The sequence below is a fragment of the Triticum dicoccoides genome, chromosome 7A, assembly GCF_002162155.2.
Source record: "Triticum dicoccoides isolate Atlit2015 ecotype Zavitan chromosome 7A, WEW_v2.0, whole genome shotgun sequence".
Taxonomy (NCBI): Eukaryota; Viridiplantae; Streptophyta; class Magnoliopsida; order Poales; family Poaceae; genus Triticum; species Triticum dicoccoides.
Window position 1 is genome coordinate 14,597,740 of NC_041392.1, and position 15,525 is coordinate 14,613,264.

The 15,525-nt window shown below is 48.7% G+C and overlaps 1 protein-coding gene across 1 annotated transcript; it reads right to left on the reverse strand.

Moving 5' to 3' along the window:
* Positions 1–11,705: 11,705 nt before the first annotated feature.
* LOC119327640 (receptor-like protein EIX1) lies at positions 11,706–14,871 on the reverse strand. The gene has a single exon (XM_037600733.1). It carries the CDS (start codon positions 14,848–14,850, stop codon positions 11,983–11,985), a length of 2,868 nt encoding a protein of 955 aa, XP_037456630.1. The 5' UTR covers positions 14,851–14,871; the 3' UTR covers positions 11,706–11,982.
* Positions 14,872–15,525: the final 654 nt, after the last annotated feature.

Sequence of the window (15,525 nt, forward strand, 5' to 3'; positions counted from 1 at the left end):
TGTAGTCCTTGGTCTTGGGCCAAGTACGTGTCAGGTCAGAGTCCAAGTAGTACACATGCTAGGTTGTTGTACGTGTCTAGTTGAGTTTGAGTCCTAGTAGTACTAGTAGGTCTTGTACGAATATATTTAGGTCTTTGGATTGCTTGGGTCGGTTGCTTATACTTGTATATAAGCACAACCTAGGCATCTGTCTATTGTACCGTGGCGAGAAAACACAAAATAAAAAGAGAAACAAAGGGCACGACAAGGGCCCTTGGCTATAAAAGTTTTTGTGCGCGCGTTCGTCGTACTGTGATGTGATCGATCCTGTGGGCGAGTTCCAACAATTGGTATCTAGAGCAAAGTTCAGGAGTCGAGTGCTTGCCCCGGGGTTGCGACCCGACTAGTGCCTCGGGGTGGGCCATGAGGTCGCTGGATGATGCGGCGAAGAGGAGGAACAATCGTTCGACGGAGCGACATGGAGGGAGACGGCAGGCTGTCATTGGCAAGGTGGTGGAAGGAGGTCGTTGATGGGAGGGATGGTGTCGAGGTGCAGCGCTGGAATTCATCAAGATCGTTGTCCGGGGGAGTCAAATGAGTCAAGGAGTCGTGCGAGTTTGCACGGTCAGTCGTCGTTGCGTGTGTGAGTCATCGTCGTGTCCAAGTGCTCGTCTTGGTGATGATTCATTGGAGTGAAAGCAATGTGCACGGTGTTCCGTGAGTTATGTCCATGTCCTCGTGGAGCGTCCTGACTGCGGCCAGTGTGGATTCGGTGTGATGCCGAAGGCGGACGGTGGTAGGCAAAGCCATCGTAAAGCGAGGAGGTGTGCGAGCGGTGAAGAGTGGATCTACTGCAAGCAAGTACAAGAGGAGTATGGTGCGAATCGTGTGCAAGGTGACCGCCAAGCAATGCCGGTGGCACAACATAGCAGAGCAAGGAGGTGCGCTGCATGTTTCCAAGCGGGTCATACTTGATGTATAGACATGACAGGTTTAGTGAGTCGTTGATGTGGTAAGTTTGGATTAGGGAGAAAATGTTAGAGTAATCTTGAGTTTGTATTGCATGTACTAATTGTGCTAGGACGTGTAGTCCTTGGTCTTGGGCCAAGTACGTGTCAGGTCAGAGTCCAAGTAGTACACATGCTAGGTTGTTGTACGTGTCTAGTTGAGTTTGAGTCCTAGTAGTACTAGTAGGTCTTGTACGAATATATTTAGGTCTTTGGATTGCTTGGGTCGGTTGCTTATACTTGTATATAAGCACAACCAAGGCATCTGTCTATTGTACCGTGGCGAGAAAACACAAAATAAAAAGAGAAACAAAGGGAACGACAAGGGCCCTTGGCTATAAAAGTTTTTGTGCGCGCGTTCGTCGTACTGTGATGTGATCGATCCTGTGGGCGAGTTCCAACAATTGGTATCTAGAGCAAAGTTCAGGAGTCGAGTGCTTGCCCCGGGGTTGCGACCCGACTAGTGCCTCGGGGCGGGCCATGAGGTCGCTTGATGATGCGGCGAAGAGGAGGAACAATCATTCGACGGAGCGACATGGAGGGAGACGGCAGGCTGTCATTGGCAAGGTGGTGGAAGGAGGTCGTTGATGGGAGGGATGGTGCCGAGGTGCAGCGCTGGAATTCATCAAGATCGTCGTCCGGGGGAGTCAGATGAGTCAAGGAGTCGTGCGAGTTTGCACGGTCAGTCGTCGTTGCGTGTGTGAGTCATCGTCGTGTCCAAGTGCTCGTCTTGGTGATGATTCATTGGAGTGAAAGCAATGTGCACGGTGTTCCGTGAGTTATGTCCATGTCCTCGTGGAGCGTCCTGACGGCGGCCAGTGTGGATTCGGTGTGATGCCGAAGGCGGACGGTGGTAGGCAAAGCCATCGTAATGCGAGGAGGTGTGCGAGCGGTGGAGAGTGGATCTACTGCAAGCAAGTACAAGAGGAGTATGGTGCGAACCGTGTGCAAGGTGACCGCCAAGCAATGCCGGTGGCACAACATAGCAGAGCAAGGAGGTGCGCTGCATGTTTCCAAGCGGGTCATACTTGATGTATAGACATGACAGGTTTAGTGAGTCGTTGATGTGGTAAGTTTGGATTAGGGAGAGAATGTTAGAGTAATCTTGAGTTTGTAGTGCATGTACTAATTGTGCTAGGACGTGTAGTCCTTGGTCTTGGGCCAAGTACGTGTCAGGTCAGAGTCCAAGTAGTACACATGCTAGGTTGTTGTACGTGTCTAGTTGAGTTTGAGTCCTAGTAGTACTAGTAGGTCTTGTACGAATATATTTAGGTCTTTGGATTGCTTGGGTCGGTTGCTTATACTTGTATATAAGCACAACCTAGGCATCTGTCTATTGTACCGTGGCGAGAAAACACAAAATAAAAAGAGAAACAAAGGGCACGACAAGGGCCCTTGGCTATAAAAGTTTTTGTGCGCGCGTTCGTCGTACTGTGATGTGATCGATCCTGTGGGCGAGTTCCAACAATTGGTATCTAGAGCAAAGTTCAGGAGTCGAGTGCTTGCCCCGGGGTTGCGACCCGACTAGTGCCTCGGGGTGGGCCATGAGGTCGCTGGATGATGCGGCGAAGAGGAGGAACAATCGTTCGACGGAGCGACATGGAGGGAGACGGCAGGCTGTCATTGGCAAGGTGGTGGAAGGAGGTCGTTGATGGGAGGGATGGTGTCGAGGTGCAGCGCTGGAATTCATCAAGATCGTCGTCCGGGGGAGTCAAATGAGTCAAGGAGTCGTGCGAGTTTGCACGGTCAGTCGTCGTTGCGTGTGTGAGTCATCGTCGTGTCCAAGTGCTCGTCTTGGTGATGATTCATTGGAGTGAAAGCAATGTGCACGGTGTTCCGTGAGTTATGTCCATGTCCTCGTGGAGCGTCCTGACTGCGGCCAGTGTGGATTCGGTGTGATGCCGAAGGCGGACGGTGGTAGGCAAAGCCATCGTAAAGCGAGGAGGTGTGCGAGCGGTGAAGAGTGGATCTACTGCAAGCAAGTACAAGAGGAGTATGGTGCGAACCGTGTGCAAGGTGACCGCCAAGCAATGCCGGTGGCACAACATAGCAGAGCAAGGAGGTGCGCTGCATGTTTCCAAGCGGGTCATACTTGATGTATAGACATGACAGGTTTAGTGAGTCGTTGATGTGGTAAGTTTGGATTAGGGAGAAAATGTTAGAGTAATCTTGAGTTTGTAGTGCATGTACTAATTGTGCTAGGACGTGTAGTCCTTGGTCTTGGGCCAAGTACGTGTCAGGTCAGAGTCCAAGTAGTACACATGCTAGGTTGTTGTACGTGTCTAGTTGAGTTTGAGTCCTAGTAGTACTAGTAGGTCTTGTACGAATATATTTAGGTCTTTGGATTGCTTGGGTCGGTTGCTTATACTTGTATATAAGCACAACCAAGGCATCTGTCTATTGTACCGTGGCGAGAAAACACAAAATAAAAAGAGAAACAAAGGGAACGACAAGGGCCCTTGGCTATAAAAGTTTTTGTGCGGGCGTTCGTCGTACTGTGATGTGATCGATCCTGTGGGCGAGTTCCAACAATTGGTATCTAGAGCAAAGTTCAGGAGTCGAGTGCTTGCCCCGGGGTTGCGACCCGACTAGTGCCTCGGGGTGGGCCATGAGGTCGCTGGATGATGCGGCGAAGAGGAGGAACAATCGTTCGACGGAGCGACATGGAGGGAGACGGCAGGCTGTCATTGGCAAGGTGGTGGAAGGAGGTCGTTGATGGCAGGGATGGTGCCGAGGTGCAGCGCTGGAATTCATCAAGATCGTCGTCCGGGGGAGTCAGATGAGTCAAGGAGTCGTGCGAGTTTGCATGGTCAGTCGTCGTTGTGTGTGTGAGGCATCGTCGTGTCCAAGTGCTCGTCTTGGTGATGATTCGTTGGAGTGAAAGCAATGTGCACGGTGTTCCGTGAGTTATGTCCATGTCCTCGTGGAGCGTCCTGGTTGCGGCCAGTGTGGATTCGGTGTGATGCCGAAGGCGGATGGTGGTAGGCAAAGCCATCGTAAAGCGAGGAGGTGTGCGAGCGGTGGAGAGTGGATCTACTGCAAGCAAGTACAAGAGGAGTATGGTGCGAACCGTGTGCAAGGTGACCGCCAAGCAATGCCGGTGGCACAACATAGCAGAGCAAGGAGGTGCGCTGCATGTTTCCAAGCGGGTCATACTTGATGTATAGACATGACAGGTTTAGTGAGTCGTTGATGTGGTAAGTTTGGATTAGGGAGAGAACGTTAGAGTAATCTTGAGTTTGTAGTGCATGTACTAATTGTGCTAGGACGTGTAGTCCTTGGTCTTGGGCCAAGTACGTGTCAGGTCAGAGTCCACGTAGTACACATGCTAGGTTGTTGTACGTGTCTAGTTGAGTTTGAGTCCTAGTAGTACTAGTAGGTCTTGTACGAATATATTTAGGTCTTTGGATTGCTTGGGTCGGTTGCTTATACTTGTATATAAGCACAACCTAGGCATCTGTCTATTGTACCGTGGCGAGAAAACACAAAATAACAAGAGAAACAAAGGGCACGACAAGGGCCCTTGGCTATAAAAGTTTTTGTGCGCGCGTTCGTCGTACTGTGATGTGATCGATCCTGTGGGCGAGTTCCAACAATTTGTATCTAGAGCAAAGTTCAGGAGTCGAGTGCTTGCCCCGGGGTTGCGACCCGACTAGTGCCTCGGGGTGGGCCATGAGGTCGCTGGATGATGCGGCGAAGAGGAGGAACAATCGTTCGACGGAGCGACATGGAGGGAGACGGCAGGCTGTCATTGGCAAGGTGGTGGAAGGAGGTCGTTGATGGGAGGGATGGTGCCGAGGTGCAGCGCTGGAATTCATCAAGATCGTCGTCCGAGGGAGTCAGATGAGTCAAGGAGTCGTGCGAGTTTGCACGGTCAGTCGTCGTTGCGTGTGTGAGTCATCGTCGTGTCCAAGTGCTCGTCTTGGTGATGATTCATTGGAGTGAAAGCAATGTGCACGGTGTTCCGTGAGTTATGTCCATGTCCTCGTGGAGCGTCCTGACGGCGGCCAGTGTGGATTCGGTGTGATGCCGAAGGCGGACGGTGGTAGGCAAAGCCATCGTAAAGCGAGGAGGTGTGCGAGCGGTGGAGAGTGGATCTACTGCAAGCAAGTACAAGAGGAGTATGGTGCGAACCGTGTGCAAGGTGACCGCCAAGCAATGCCGGTGGCACAACATAGCAGAGCAAGGAGGTGCGCTGCATGTTTCCAAGCGGGTCATACTTGATGTATAGACATGACAGGTTTAGTGAGTCGTTGATGTGGTAAGTTTGGATTAGGGAGAGAATGTTAGAGTAATCTTGAGTTTGTAGTGCATGTACTAATTGTGCTAGGACGTGTAGTCCTTGGTCTTGGGCCAAGTACGTGTCAGGTCAGAGTCCAAGTAGTACACATGCTAGGTTGTTGTACGTGTCTAGTTGAGTTTGAGTCCTAATAGTACTAGTAGGTCTTGTACGAATATATTTAGGTCTTTGGATTGCTTGGGTCGGTTGCTTATACTTGTATATAAGCACAACCTAGGCATCCGTCTATTGTACCGTGGCGAGAAAACACAAAATAAAAAGAGAAACAAAGGGCACGACAAGGGCCCTTGGCTATAAAAGTTTTTGTGCGCGCGTTCGTCGTACTGTGATGTGATCGATCCTGTGGGCGAGTTCCAACAATTGGTATCTAGAGCAAAGTTCAGGAGTCGAGTGCTTGCCCCGGGGTTGCGACCCGACTAGTGCCTCGGGGCGGGCCATGAGTTCGCTGGATGATGCGGCGAAGAGGAGGAACAATCGTTCGACGGAGCGACATGGAGGGAGACGGCAGGCTGTCATTGGCAAGGTGGTGGAAGGAGGTCGTTGATGGGAGGGATGGTGCCGAGGTGCAGCGCTGGAATTCATCAAGATCGTCGTCCGGGGGAGTCAGATGAGTCAAGGAGTCGTGTGAGTTTGCACGATCAGTCGTCGTTGCGTGTGTGAGTCATCGTCGTGTCCAAGTGCTTGTCTTGGTGATGATTCGTTGGAGTGAAAGCAATGTGCATGGTGTTCCGTCAGTTATGTCCATGTCCTCGTGGAGCGTCCTGGTTGCGGCCAGTGTGGATCCGGTGTGATGCCGAAGGCGGACGGTGGTAGGCAAAGCCATCGTAAAGCGAGGTGTGCGAGCGGTGGAGAGTGGATCTACTGCAAGCAAGTACAAGAGGAGTATGGTGCGAACCGTGTGCAAGGTGACTGCCAAGCAATGCCGGTGGCACAACATAGCAGAGCAAGGAGGTGCGCTGCATGTTTCCAAGCGGGTCATACTTGATGTATAGACATGACAGATTTAGTGAGTCGTTGATGTGGTAAGTTCGGATTAGGGAGAGAATGTTAGAGTAATCTTGAGTTTGTACTGCATGTACTAATCGTGCTAGGACGTGTAGTCCTTGGTCTTGGGCCAAGTACGTGTCAGGTCAGAGTCCAAGTAGTACACGTGCTAGATTGTTGTACTTGTCTAGTTGAGTTTGTGTCCTAGTAGTACTAGTAGGTCTTGTACGAATATATTTAGGTCTTTGGATTGCTTGGGTCGGTTGCTTATACTTGTATATAAGCACAACCTAGGCGTCTGTCTACTGTACCGTGGCGAGAAAACACAAAATAAAAAGAGAAACAAAGGGCACGACAAGGGCCCTTGGCTATAAAAGTTTTTGTGCGCGCGTTCGTCGTACTGTGATGTGATCGATCCTGTGGGCGAGTTCCAACAATTGGTATCTAGAGCAAAGTTCAGGAGTCGAGTGCTTGCCCCGGGGTTGCGACCCGACTAGTGCCTCGGGGCGGGCCATGAGGTCGCTGGATGATGCGGCGAAGAGGAGGAACAATCGATCGTCGTTCGACGAAGCGACATGGAGGGAGATGGCAGGCTGTCATTGGCAAGGTGGTGGAAGGAGGTCGTTGATGGGAGGGATGGTGCCGAGGTGCAGCGCTGGAATTCATCAAGATCGTCATCCGGGGGAGTCAGATGAGTCAAGGAGTCGTGCGAGTTAGCACGGTCAGTCGTCGTTGCGTGTGTGAGTCATCGTCGTGTCCAAGTGCTCGTCTTGGTGATGATTCATTGGAGTGAAAGCAATGTGCACGGTGTTCCGTGAGTTATGTTCATGTCCTCGTGGAGCGTCCTGGCTGCGGCCAGTGTGGATTTGGTGTGATGCCAAAGGCGGACGGTGGTAGGCAAAGCCATCGTAAAGCGAGAAGGTGTGCGAGCGGTGGAGAGTGGATCTACTGCAAGCAAGTACAAGAGGAGTATGGTGCGAACCGTGTGCAAGGTGACCGCCAAGCAATGCCGGTGGCACAACATAGCAGAGCAAGGAGGTGCGATGCATGTTTCCAAGCAGGTCATAGTTGATGTATAGACATGACAGATTTAGTGAGTCGTTGATGTGGTAAGTTCGGATTAGGGAGAGAATGTTAGAGTAATCTTGAGTTTGTACTGCATGTACTAATCGTGCTAGGACGTGTAGTCCTTGGTCTTGGGCCAAGTACGTGTCAGGTCAGAGTCCAAGTAGTACACGTGCTAGGTTGTTGTACGTGTCTAGTTGAGTTTGAGTTCTAGTAGTACTAGTAGGTCTTGTACGAATATATTTAGGTCTTTGGATTGCTTGGGTCGGTTGCTTATACTTGTATATAAGCACAACCTAGGCGTCTGTCTATTGTACCGTGGCGAGAAAACACAAAATAAAAAGAGAAACAAAGGGCACGGTAAGGGCCCTTGGCTATAAAAGTTTTTGTGCGCGCGTTCGTCGTACTGTGATGTGATCGATCCTGTGGGCGAGTTCCAACAATTGGTATCTAGAGCAAAGTTCAGGAGTCGAGTGCTTGCCCCGGGGTTGCGACCCGACTAGTGCCTCGGGGCGGGCCATGAGGTCGCTGGATGATGCGGCGAAGAGGAGGAACAATCGTTCGACGGAGCGACATGGAGGGAGACGGCAGGCTGTCATTGGCAAGGTGGTGGAAGGAGGTCGTTGATGGGAGGGATGGTGCCGAGGTGCAGCGCTGGAATTCATCAAGATCGTCGTCCGGGGGAGTCAGATGAGTCAAGGAGTCGTGCGAGTTTGCACGGTCAGCCGTCGTTGCGTGTGTGAGTCATCGTCGTGTCCAAGTGCTCATCTTGGTGATGATTCGTTGGAGTGAAAGCAATGTGCACGGTGTTCCGTGAGTTATGTCCATGTCCTCGTGGAGCGTCTTGGTTGCGGCCAGTGTGGATTCGGTGTGATGTCGAAGGCGGACGGTGGTAGGCAAAGCCATCGTAAAGCGAGGAGGTGCGCGAGCGGTGGAGAGTGGATCTACTGCAAGCAAGTACAAGAGGAGTATGGTGCGAACCGTGTGTAAGGTGACCGCCAAGCAATGCCGGTGGCACAACATAGCAGAGCAAGGAGGTGCTCTGCATGTTTCCAAGCGGGTCATACTTGATGTATAGACATGACAGGTTTAGTGAGTCGTTGATGTGGTAAGTTTGGATTAGGGAGAGAATGTTAGAGTAATCTTGAGTTTGTAGTGCATGTACTAATTGTGCTAGGACGTGTAGTCTTTGGTCTTGGGCCAAGTACGTGTCAGGTCAGAGTCCAAGTAGTACACATGCTAGGTTGTTGTACGTGTCTAGTTGAGTTTGAGTCCTAGTAGTACTAGTAGGTCTTGTACGAATATATTTAGGTCTTTGGATTGCTTGGGTCGGTTGCTTATACTTGTATATAAGCACAGCCTAGGCATCTGTCTATTGTACCGTGGCGAGAAAAAACAAAATAAAAAGAGAAACAAAGGGCACGACAAGAGCCCTCGGCTATAAAAGTTTTTGTGCGCGCGTTCGTCGTACTGTGATGTGATCGATCCTGTGGGCGGGTTCCAACAATTGGTATCTAGAGCAAAGTTCAGGAGTCGAGTGCTTGCCCCGGGGTTGCGACCGGACTAGTGCCTCGGGGCGGGCCATGAGGTCGCTGGATGATGCGGCGAAGAGGTGGAACAATCGTTCGACGGAGCGACATGGAGGGAGACGGCAGGTTGTCATTGGCAAGGTGGTGGAAGGAGGTCGTTGATGGGAGGGATGGTGCCGAGGTGCAGCGCTGGAATTCATCAAGATTGTCGTCCGGGGGAGTCAGATGAGTCAAGGAGTCGTGCGAGTTTGCACGGTCAGTCGTCGTTGCGTGTGTGAGTCATCGTCGTGTCTAAGTGCTCGTCTTGGTGATGATTTATTGGAGTGAAAGCAATGTGCGCGGTGTTCCGTGAGTTATGTCCATGTCCTCGTGGAGCGTCCTGGCTGCGGCCAGTGTGGATTCGGTGTGATGCCGAAGGCGGACGGTGGTAGGCAAAGCCATCGTAAAGCGAGAAGGTGTGCGAGCGGTGAAGAGTGGATCTACTGCAAGCAAGTACAAGAGGAGTATGATGCGAACCGTGTGCAAGGTGACCGCCAAGCAATGTCGGTGGCACAACATAGCAGAGCAAGGAGGTGCGCTGCATGTTTCCAAGCGGGTCATACTTGATGTATAGACATAACAGGTTTAGTGAGTCGTTGATGTGGTAAGTTTGGATTAGGGAGAGAATGTTAGAGTAATCTTGAGTTTGTAGTGTATGTACTAATTGTGCTAGGACGTGTAGTCCTTGGTCTTGGGCCAAGTACGTGCCAGGTCAGAGTCCAAGTAGTACACGTGCTAGATTGTTGTACTTGTCTAGTTGAGTTTGTGTCCTAGTAGTACTAGTAGGTCTTGTACGAATATATTTAGGTCTTTGGATTGCTTGGGTCGGTTGCTTATACTTGTATATAAGCACAACCTAGGCGTCTGTCTACTGTACCGTGGCGAGAAAACACAAAATAAAAAGAGAAACAAAGGGCACGACAAGGGCCCTTGGCTATAAAAGTTTTTGTGCGCGCGTTCGTCGTACTGTGATGTGATCGATCCTGTGGGCGAGTTCCAACAATTGGTATCTAGAGCAAAGTTCAGGAGTCGAGTGCTTGCCCCGGGGTTGCGACCCGACTAGTGCCTCGGGGCGGGCCATGAGGTCGCTGGATGATGCGGCGAAGAGGAGGAACAATCGTTCGACGGAGCGACATGGAGGGAGACGGCAGGCTGTCATTGGCAAGGTGGTGGAAGGAGGTCCTTGATGGGAGGGATGGTGCCGAGGTGCAGCGCTGGAATTCATCAAGATCGTCGTCCGGGGGAGTCAGATGAGTCAAGGAGTCGTGCGAGTTTGCACGGTCAGTCGTCGTTGCGTGTGTGAGTCATCATCGTGTCCAAGTGCTCGTCTTGGTGATGATTCGTTGTAGTGAAAGCAATGTGCACGGTGTTCCGTGAGTTATGTCCATATCCTCGTGGAGCGTCCTGGTTGCGGCCAGTGTGGATTCGGTGTGATGCCGAAGGCGGACGGTGGTAGGCAAAGCCATCGTAAAGCGAGGAGGTGTGCGAGCGGTGGAGAGTGGATCTACTGCAAGAAAGTACAAGAGGAGTATGGTACGAACCGTGTGCAAGGTGACCGCCAAGCAATGCCGGTGGCACAACATAGCAGAGCAAGGAGGTGCGCTGCATGTTTCCAAGCGGGTCATACTTGATGTATAGACATGACAGGTTTAGTGAGTCGTTGATGTGGTAAGTTTGGATTACGGAGAGAATGTTAGAGTAATCTTGAGTTTGTAGTGCATGTACTAATTGTGCTAGGACGTGTAGTCCTTGGTCTTGGGCCAAGTACGTGTCAGGTCAGAGTCCAAGTAGTACACGTGCTAGGTTGTTGTACGTGTCTAGTTGAGTTTGAGTCCTAGTAGTATTAGTAGGTCTTGTACGAATATATTTAGGTCTTTGGATTGCTTGGGTCGGTTGTGTATACTTGTATATAAGCACAACCTAGACGTCTGTCTATTGTACCGTGATGAGAAAACACAAAATAAAAAGAGAAACAAAGGACACGATAAGGGCTCTTGGCTATAAAAGTTTTTGTGCGCACGTTCGTCGTACTGTGATATGATCGATCCTGTGGGCGAGTTCCAACACGGGTGTACAGCCAGTCACATACTCACATTTATAGGCAGATCATTTCACTCCTGTCACTTGAAGAACAGAAGAAAACATTATTGAGCAACTGTGTGACGTGTGAACGAAAGGAATCTGTTCAATGGTGCAGTAGGTCTCGAGCGCTACAGAAATGCCTAAATGCTGAGTTAAAATACATGATAAATTGTTCAGTTTTTTAGTTTAATTCTGCTCGAAGGCTGAACATTGACAGTGACTAGCAAGCAACGAGAGTGCATGTAAATTACAAATCAGACCGATGCTTCCTGAACTCAACCAAATCAAATCTATGCTGCCAACCTTTTTCAATAGACTCAGCAACCAACACCCAGCGTCAGGTCCAGTTCGATTCCCACAACACTAAGCATTTCGTTTGAGGAGACTACGCACTCTAGACTCATCATCCATGCCGACTTGATACAGAAAGGACCTACGACCACGGAATCATCATGCTAGGGATTCAGCTCGATGGGGGGAAGGCCTACACGATGGCATACCTCTTGGCGGATTATGAGCGGCAGCAGCAGCGGCATTTGGCAACCATCATGTGCTAGGAATGCGTTAGGCATATAGTGGTCAGCATTCAGCAGAGGAAAGGCACAAACCATGGACAGCAGCTGTTGCTTCTCATCTCAATCATATTAGAATGTCGTATCAGGGGATGTCTGCTTCTAGAATTGATTTGATTTGCATACTCAACACGTATCCCAAGGAACATTTCATCAATTTGAATATATAACAAATCAACAGTACTACAGGCCAAGAATCAATTCTCGACTTAAAAATAGCAGAAGGAAAATACAATATATGGCAGATGGTTTACAATACGTGGCACTAGATTACATTACATATGGAGAACACAACAGTGGTACATGTCAGTTCATACAATATACTTTTGTCACAACACCCCTGGATATAGAGAGCCATCCGTAAAAAGGAAAGTTCTGGATCGAACGCATACATGACTATTATCATCCATAACATATAACAATACTTAAGTTTTACCAAGTTTCCTCTTCAGATTGGCCCATCTCAGTACCACTGCCAAATAAATCCTGTCCTGCAGCCCTTCGATAAATCTGAAATAAACAGTTCTCCATCTTTTTTTAAACAGCATCACACAGAAGACCACCCAAAGGCCAAGGACATACCCAACAGCCAAACCAAGGTAAAGGGATATATCCTCCGGTCCATCTCCATGATCTACATGTGTAGGTCGACTTGAACTATTTCCTGTACAGTTGTTCGTCAAGGGGTAACCACATAAACCAATGTTCCCAATGTAGTCAGATGCGTCAAAAGTCTGGAGTTGATTTCCAGTTGGTATCTTTCCGGAAAGATTGTTGTATGACAGGTTCATATGGCTCAAAGAGGTAAGAGCAGTCATGCTTGAAGGGATCTCTCCTGAAAGTTCATTGTTTGACAGGTCAAGAGATTCCAATTGCTTGAGCTCACCAATTTTTTCTGGGATTGCACCACTTAAGCTGTTCAATGACAAGTTCAGACTTCTTAATCCAATGAGACCACTAATATCAGGGATCACTCCGGTTAAACTGTTACATGACAAATCAAGAACCACCATGTCTGAGATATAGAAAAATACAAGTTGTTGCCCTTTTGTAAGAACAGATAATGTTTCCCCGAAAGAAATAGAGAGATATACTGAGTTGTACAGATGAGCCCCTTGTTTATTACTGAAGGCATAATAAAGAACATCACTATGTCCAGAAGTGCGGGCCATTGCACTCAAGTTAACTAATGAGTTCGGCATGCTTCCTGAGAAGTTGTTGTGTGCAAGATCTAAAAACTGTAGCTCTCGATTCTTTCCAATTTCAATGGGAATCTGGCCAGAAAACATATTGTACCGCAGACGTAACATTGCTAAGTACGGTAACTTCACCCCCATCCAGACAGGTAGGTCTCCGGAGAATATGTTATATGAAAGATCAACAAAAATAAGGTTGGGGCAGCTTTGAAAGACTCTTGGGAACTCTCCTGAGAGGTTGTTGGTATGCAAATTTACCACATTAAGATTATGCATGGGTGGGTTAGAATCCTCTTCGCAGCTTGGAACTTCTCCTGTCAGCTTGTTCCCTGATAGATCTAGCAGAGCCAACTGTGTCAATGAGCATAACGAAGATGGAATGGGGCCTGATATTGAATTGTTATAAATACTAAGATACTGCAACAACGGGGCTCCGAAATCTGATGGCAACGACCCCGATAAAGAGTTTACTGACAAGTACATGCCTTTAATATTTCTTGGGAATTTTGGAACTGCGCCAGTAAATCTGTTGTTGGACAGAGCCATTGTTTCTGCTGCCATAAATTCCAGTGTTGTTGGTAGTGCGCCGGTTATCTGATTTTTGGATAGATCCACAACTTCTGCCCTTGAAAAGGCAACCCAAAACCAATCTGGGATTGTAGTTATGGTTGTATTTGCAATCAATAGGATCCCAAGGCTTGTCTGTGATCTAAGCCATGACGGGAATGCTGGTCCTAGCTGCAAACCCTCTAAGGTAACTACTTGTAGTTTGAATGGAGGAACCCAATTCGGACTGACCTTGATCTGAAGATGTGTGTGGCCCAAACTTAAGAGCTTCAAATTTGTAAGGCTTCTTAGGTGATCTTCAGTGACTACGCCATGTAGCTCGTTTCTTTCTAAGTCCAAAATAAGCAACTCGGTGAGTGACCATATCCATTTGGGTATAGGGCCTGTAAGCTTATTTTGAGGTAGGGCCAAGCAGGTCAGGTTTGTAATAGGCCCTGGACTACTGGGCATGGCCCCACCTAGCATATTATCTCCCAAGTCCAACACTTGCATCTTGTTCAAAGTACAGTTTGGTAACCGCTCCATCAACTCTGAGATATCCCCTGAGGTGTTGCTGCCTGACAATTCTAGTATCTTCAGGTTGCATAGATTTTTGAAATTTGATGGTATCATATTGGACATAAGATTATTCCCCCCGAAATAAACTTCCTCGAGAGAGGCCATATTACCAATATATTCAGGAATACGACCATAGAAGTGACAACGAAACAAGTTCAGAGAAGTGAGGGACGTTGAGTTCCAAAACCAGTGTGGAGCAATGGTGGTGTTAAAGTAGTTCTGTGAAATGTCAAGCACCTCGAGTGCCGTAAGATTGGATTGACCAAGGGCAGAAACTGTGCTTCTTAGGCCTGTGTACTTTAGGTAAAGCTTGCTAAGATTTGGAATCCTGTTAATTTCATGGACCCAGTCTAGTGCAGTGGTAAGGTTAATATAGCTCAAGTCGAGGTGCTTCAGTGATGACAGGTGTGATAACCACCGAAGATCACTTGAGTACAATATGTTATAACTTGGGAGTTTGAGATCCAGGTAGGCAAGCTTGGAGAGGTTCCCAATCTGCGGGGGTACTCTCCCATAGAACAAGCTATATGAAAGGTTTAGATATCTAAGGCTCGGAAAAGAACCAATGAACTCCGGTATCTCAGACCAGTTGAAGCTATTGCAGCTCAAGTCTAGATACCTCAGTTGCTGTAAAGTAACCAAGGAGTGGCTTATCGCACCTCTATACGTAGAGTATCTGAGGCAGTCTTGAGCACTTCCACGAAGATTGAGCTTGACGACATGGCCGGTTTTGTAGCTGCACCTGACGCCTTTCCAGGTGCAGCATTCTTCACCTTGCCATGACGAGAGGTTGACACTGGGCTCCCAGAGGCTGTCCTTGATGGAGAGAAGCGCGTCCCTCTCGTACGTGACACAACTCCCATTTGAAGCTGGTTCATGGAGGGGAGAGGCTGTGGCTGGTGGTGGAAAGGAGAGGAGCAGGCACAACAAAGCTATCAGAGTTCCTTGGACAAGAATCCTGAGCTCAGACATATTTCAGTGTGGGTTTTCTCTTACAGGTATTTGGGTATGAAGGTATGCATGCTTGTGAACTCCGGTCTGGATCTTATTCTATAGTGGATCTGTCCTTGCGTTCAGAGGACAAGTCACCGGTGGAGGGAAGACTGACTAGGACCATTGATGTGATTTATGTCTTATGCTTGCAGAAACCTAACACATACGGCAACCGCAAGGCACGGTACATACCAGGATGTCCTTCTCATCTACTCCCTCCGTTCGGAATTACTTGTCGCAGAAATGGATGTATCTAGACGTATTTTAGTTCTAGATACATCCACTTTCGAGACAAGTAATTCCGAACGGAGGGAGTAGATAGCAGAATGTTCTTCACATCTAGATACCAGGATATGTGGTTTCCCTTCCACTGATGGGACTGTGGCCTATGACCTATCACACAGGGCATCAGTCACCTAGTCTTTGCTTCGGTTACCTATCACACAGGGCATCAGTCACCTGTAGGGGTCAAGGATGGATGGTTACAAAACTGCAAGGCCAATACGGTTGGCGATTGTGATACATAAAATTCAGAAAAGAAGCATTAATAGAAGTTTTACTCGGCAAGACGACTTGAATATACAATGTGTACTACTTCTATTTTTATTTTTATCTTTGCAAGCTCAAGTGCTTAACTAAATCGGTTTGACTGGC

Excerpts from the sequence above, each read along its gene's own strand:
- LOC119327640 (XM_037600733.1), bottom strand. The coding sequence starts at position 14,850 with ATGTCTGAGCTCAGGATTCTTGTCCAAGGAACTCTGATAGCTTTGTTG.